Raw genomic sequence first — 6000 nt, 5'->3', positions numbered from 1 at the left:
TGGTTTGGAGTTCTGGCCTTGTCGCTTACAAGTTCTGTGCCACATAGGAGCTCTCATTACCCTTCTAAGTCTATTCTAAGTCTATAAAATGAAAATTATCATTGCTCCATGAGTTGTTGTAAATGCTGAGTTCATGCATGATAAATACTCAGCACAAAGCTGGGCATGTTAACAGTCTGCTCAATAAGTGGTAGCTTATTTCCAATAACTTTAGAACCATTTTAAGGTGCATTCATTATATTTACTAAAGAAGCAGAAAGAAAATTTTTAAAGATGCAGACTTTAAAATTGTAGCACACCCATCAATTTATTTCAGCATTATCCTCCATAAAGAAAATTCTAATTGATACTGAGATATATCTAATAAACTTATAATTTTAATAGGAGGAGTGTTTTGTAAATTTTGTCAATGTGTAAGGGTCTCTGTTAAGCTACCTAACACTTATTTTACAGAATTTTTGTGAATTCAAAGGAAGCACAAGTTTTGCCAGTTTTGAATTTTGAACCTGAATGAATAAACTTTAATGTAAGGCTCACTGGAAAAAGTTCTTATACAAAGTAGACAACCTGACTTATCAAAGAAAAAAACCCAAAGCTTACTGTGGTTAACAGGTTGTATTTATTATTTTCTATACTTTCTAAAAAGTAGAATATATTGTAAGATTTTGTTAAAAATAATTCTTTACACAGTTTTTGGAAGGTTAGTGACCAACATAGTTTACAAGTTAAATATGATTTCAAACGAAAATCAGTTAATGGTCTTGAATTTACAGAAGCAAGTTAAGATTCAATTTAAATATCTAAAGCAGTTTCTACATTAAAGCATTTCCAAGAAATAGAAAACTAAGAAATTTAGATAAAGCACCAACTGTCACCATGTCAACAAATTAACACTAGTTCCTCGCTGGTTCCCATCACATGATGAAGAACAGAAGGAGTAAGGGAAGGAACACTTAAAGAAACAGAACCCTGAAATTACATTTACTTAAGGGTTCCCCCAAAGGCATCTTGGTCAAGTTAATACATTTCTGAGGAGCAGAAATAGATTATAATAGTTAAGGCTCAAGATCATGCATTCATAATAAAATACAATTACTGACATTTAAGTGATATTGAATGTCATACAACTTATTTAAAGTTTATCATTTATGTCAGCAGTATACATATTTTCTTTCTGAATACTTTCAGATTTTCTAGGCACATTGAAATCAATCTTTATACAAAGGGAACAAATACCAGTATCTCGTACTAAATGGATGCAAGTGGCTGCATTTTTGTGATTATGTTAAAAAACAACTATTTGTGCCTATCTTAAAGATAAGTTCAATAGTGACAATTAATACTTAGGATTTTCAAGTTTTTCAAACATAAAACATTTTATAGAGTGTGCATGTGATGAGATAAGAAGAGTGAAAACAAACTTAAAAAGATAAATGAGAAAGTGAAAACTGATTTGTATACACTAATGTTGCACACCATCAACAAACTTACACTTTGATCTTCTATTCAGAGTCTTCACAGTTTCAGTGGTCATGTTCTTTCTCTAAGTTATAGAAAACAATAAGGTACAGTGAAAAGTATTTCAAAGTGGCCACAGTTACCCAACCAAGGATCTAGACTCTGTGAAAATCTCTAGACTTAATAGTAACCCTTGACTCTTCTAATTCATATTATGAGCTTCATTTGCCAGATCTTACTACTCAATGTTACATTATGGATAAATGGCAAAAATATATCAGCCTTATGATAATATAATACATGAATCTAATAGTTTCTATATTATATCATTTTAGTAAATGAATACTTTAAAAAAAGTGAAAATGAGAAAAAAAATGAGGAAAATGTAGGCCATAACTATGATTCCTTTTTGCTTCTTATTCTTTGAATCCATTCTGTTGAAGGGCTAGAGCTTAGGTAGAACTAGCCAGAGATGAAAAACCAGGAATCCAAAAACAAACATTATTAATCCCCAGTACCAAAAATAAAAGAAGACAGAAACACAAACCAAGGTTCCAGTCAACCAAACCTGGTTTGGATCAGCCCAAGAGTATCTGTGGTTGACCTCAAAGGAACTTTCTAAGAACTGCCCTTTTTTCTTCCCCCAGTCTGCAAGTTTATGACTTAATGGCCTGTAGCATTGTATTTTTCTAACACTTTCCCTTCCTTAAGAACGTACTTATTGTACTTGCTTATTTGTAATTAAGTCCTATTAATGGTGACTTGAATTCCATAAAGTAGACATAAACTATACAAGGAAGCTCCTTTTGCTACTAATCTCTCTATCACCTCCCTGATCCTCTAGAAGAAAGAAGTACACACCATGTAAGTCAGATAGAGAAAATAAGCACTGGATTATCAAATGGCAATATTAAGCCATTTTAACTCACAGAAGTTTCAAGGGGTTGTCTTGGCTAGACTGAATATACAAAGGTAAAAAATAAACTTGACATGAAGTCTTGTGAACACAAGTTTAACTGCCATGGGTGGTAAACAATTGATTAGTAAGTAAAATCTTTACTTTTCTCATCTTCATTTTTATTTCTGATTCAAACTTCCAACATTTTTAGAACGTGAAAAGGTGGTAAGTGGGATTAGATTTGGCTTTGAATAGTTGACTTTTCCTCAGCTTTGTCAAAATAGGCATTTTCTGTGTTAGCCTGAACTTCCTTGTCTTCATCTATCATATGGATATCTGATGTATTTTTGTCATTTTGCCTTAAGCGGTAACTTTTATAAGCACGTTGAATTATGGTTGCTGAGACTGCCTCTTGTTTTCGTTTCAGAGTAGTTGTAATTGGCTCATATGTGATCTTAAAGGGGTTGGCTAACACAAACCCTGATTCCATCTCTGAAATAATTTTCTCCATCTTCACATCTTTACCCATAACTCGCTTTGTTAAAGCAAGTAAAATGTCAAGGCAATGAATTCTGTCCCCGGCAGCCATGGGAAGATCCATGGCAACAAGCTGGCCCTTATTTGGTTTTGCCATAAAAAGAGGAGGGTCAAGAGCGGCTGCAAAATCGGAAAGCATGCTTGAGTCTATATACTGGGTCTTATCAGGATCAAACTGCTCCCATACCTGAAAGAATTTCCTAAAATCATCTTCACTTAATGTCTTGGCTTTTTTTTTAGAAGCAATATTTAAAAATTCCATGACAACAACAATGTACATGTTTACTATGATCAGCCATGATATGATGATGTAACTGACAAAATAAATAATCCCAACAGAGGGGTTACCACAATCTCCTCTAACCTGAGTCCCAGGGTTAATTTTATCAGGATCACAGTCAGACCATTTACTGTTGAAAATTGCATTGAGCATCCCATCCCAGCCAGCAAATATTGTAACTTGGAAAAGACAGAGCATACTGCTGCCAAAGGTTTCAAAGTTGGACACATCATTAATTCCAGCTTCCTTTTTAACATAGGCAAAATTGTACATTCCAAAGATTGCGTAGATGAACATGACCAGGAAGATGAGAAGACTGATGTTCAACAATGCTGGGAGAGACAATATCAAAGGAAGTAGCAGATCATGGAACACCTTTGGTCCTTTCCCAGGACGCAGGATGTGGATAATCCGTGACATTCGTATCAATTCCACGATGGAAGGAGACACAAGGTAGTATCCTACCATCATAGGCAGAAATAGTTCTTGGTGTGAGAGAAGATAAAACAGGCAATAAAATTATTTAAATATGACTGTATTTAGAAGAATATAAATTAATTTATTTCTATTATTATTTCATTTTTTTCTATATGCTAAGATCATTTTATAAATCCTTCTCATATAATAGAACATAATCAAAGTGCGGATTAGCCAAATATCAATTGTTGCAATTTTCAGGGCACCTAGCAAAATTTGGAGGAGAATTATTTATACCATTATCTTAAGAGTACTATAGGTGAAGTATTTCTGAATTCACAGATGCTATGACTTTATAATTTAGAATAGTAGTCACATTTTTTTTCTGATTATAGTTGGAAGAAGAAATTTAGTTCAATCCAGCCTTTATTGTATATCTAATAAAGGTGTCATGCAAATATGCAAAGATGAATGACCTGACTTTTGTCCTCAAAGACCTTATACTCTAGAAAGTAGAGGTAGATATTTAAAGTAATTATAATGTAAGGCAGAAAGACCTCCTAGTTGATAAACATAACTATAAAAATGTCTGGCATTCAGTGATTCACAGACTGTAACTTAATTTATTTCATAAATAGAATTTGGGCCCTTGGCAGCTTTAAGTTGAATTCAATATATGAGTCCTGGCCTAGAACTTTTTTTTGTAGAAGTGTGGGTGGATGAGGGAACCATGGGAGTGAGAGCTATAACTATGAAACAAAGTGAAATTACAATTACCCTAAAAGCAGAGGGCATATTTTCTGAAAGTACTGGAGAGAGTGAGGTTCATTTTTAATTGAGAGGGTGGGTAGGGGAGAACTCCATGAAGCTTCTAAATGAGATGGTATGTTTGTTGAATCTGGAAGGATCATGTCTCCATTTCCATTCAGCTTGGTCATTGTCAATGATGACACTCTGACATTCTATCTTGTCTCTACCTTCCACATTGTTTGTGAGTCTTCTGCTCTGACTTAAATTTTTATTTCTCCTTACAATCTTCCAAATTCATCCATTATGCCAGAAGTATCCCCATATAATTGTAGACAATTTTTCTACATCCTCATCACTAGATTTTCTTCACCTCTTTTCTTATCTAAAATTTGACTTTATCTTGAGGACACTATTACCCTTGGAACATTCTCAAGTGCAGAGAGCTCTTTCTTCCCACTCCAGATTTCTTGGGGTAGAAAAATTGAATAACCAAACATCTTCCATCTTTTCCAATGTGATTTCCAGACACTTTAAGTCAATTTCATAAAGAAAAAAAAAAAGAATTTTCTGTCCTGACACATTGTGGATCATGCCACTGAACTGCACTATTGCATACCATTTCTTGGCTATATGATCTATTCATTTCTCCTTATTCACACTCATTGGAGAATTAATGCTTGGCTCACTCTCACGCTTTCCACCCCAACATCACCATCAACAGCGCATTGAAAGGCCAGTCTCTTGTTCTTTGACTTTCTTACCTGTAATAATCTCTATAATTTTACTTCAGTCATATGCAGCTATGGCCACATTCTGAACCCAGGATTCTTCACCATCTGAGACTTCTTCAAATTTAAAAACAGCTTTCTCTCTGACTGTGATTTGCTCTCCTTCTGAAACCTCTGATTCAGTAACTCTCACTTTAACCCCAAAGGGCTCTTCACTTCCATAGTCCTCTATTTTTCCCCCTATCAGCCCCTTCCTGCCTTTTGTATTTTTCTTTCAAGTTTCTTGTGCTTGTATTATCAATAGTTGTTGAACTGCTTCTACTACCAAATGAATAGGCTGAAGTTTCTGGAAGCACAACTGGGCAGACAGTTTATCTATATTTTCACTACTGACTATATAGAATAGTGCTTAACATAATAAACATTTAAATATTGTTTCTCATGGACCTTACTTTCTAGTATGTGTCTTATGGGGAGGCAGACAATGAACAAACTTTTCTGAGCCTGAAAGATTTTTATCCTAGATTTTTTATTAGTCCTTCCCCTTATCCAATGCATCTTGATTTAGATTTTGCTTCATCCATGGAGTTTTCTCTAATCTCTACTTACTGTTAGGTGCCCTTCACTCTCTTGTGCCACCATAACACCCTGTGCTTCTTCCCTTACCACAACCTTAATAGCACATTAAATATGTATTTAATCATCAGTATCCCTTACTAGATTGTAAATTAAGTGCATACAGGGACTTATTCCTACCTTGTTTACTATTGGATTCTTTGCATATAGTATAATATCTATTCACAAAGGGGATAATAAAATATATTTGTTCAATAAAACTGAGGTCCCCAGAATAAGAGAAAACTGGTGACAAATTTATTAAAGCCTAACACTCTAGAGTTGTGAAAGTTGTTAATAGTTTTAGAGATTAGAGA

At 34.2% G+C, this 6000-nt stretch overlaps 1 protein-coding gene across 1 annotated transcript in view; it reads right to left on the bottom strand.

The window, feature by feature from the left end:
* Positions 1 to 600: 600 nt before the first annotated feature.
* Positions 601 to 6000, bottom strand: part of SCN7A (sodium voltage-gated channel alpha subunit 7) — a 104324-nt gene continuing 98924 nt past the window's right edge. Inside the window, exon 25 of the mRNA XM_072810937.1 lies at positions 601 to 3658. Within this exon, the coding sequence (XP_072667038.1) occupies positions 2592 to 3658 (1067 nt within the window). The 3' untranslated portion in view covers positions 601 to 2591. The remainder of the gene's footprint in view (positions 3659 to 6000) is intronic.

Source organism: Canis lupus, chromosome 34, assembly GCF_048164855.1.
Source record: "Canis lupus baileyi chromosome 34, mCanLup2.hap1, whole genome shotgun sequence".
Lineage (NCBI taxonomy): Eukaryota > Metazoa > Chordata > Mammalia > Carnivora > Canidae > Canis > Canis lupus.
This window is presented reverse-complemented; position numbering and strand designations above follow the sequence as displayed.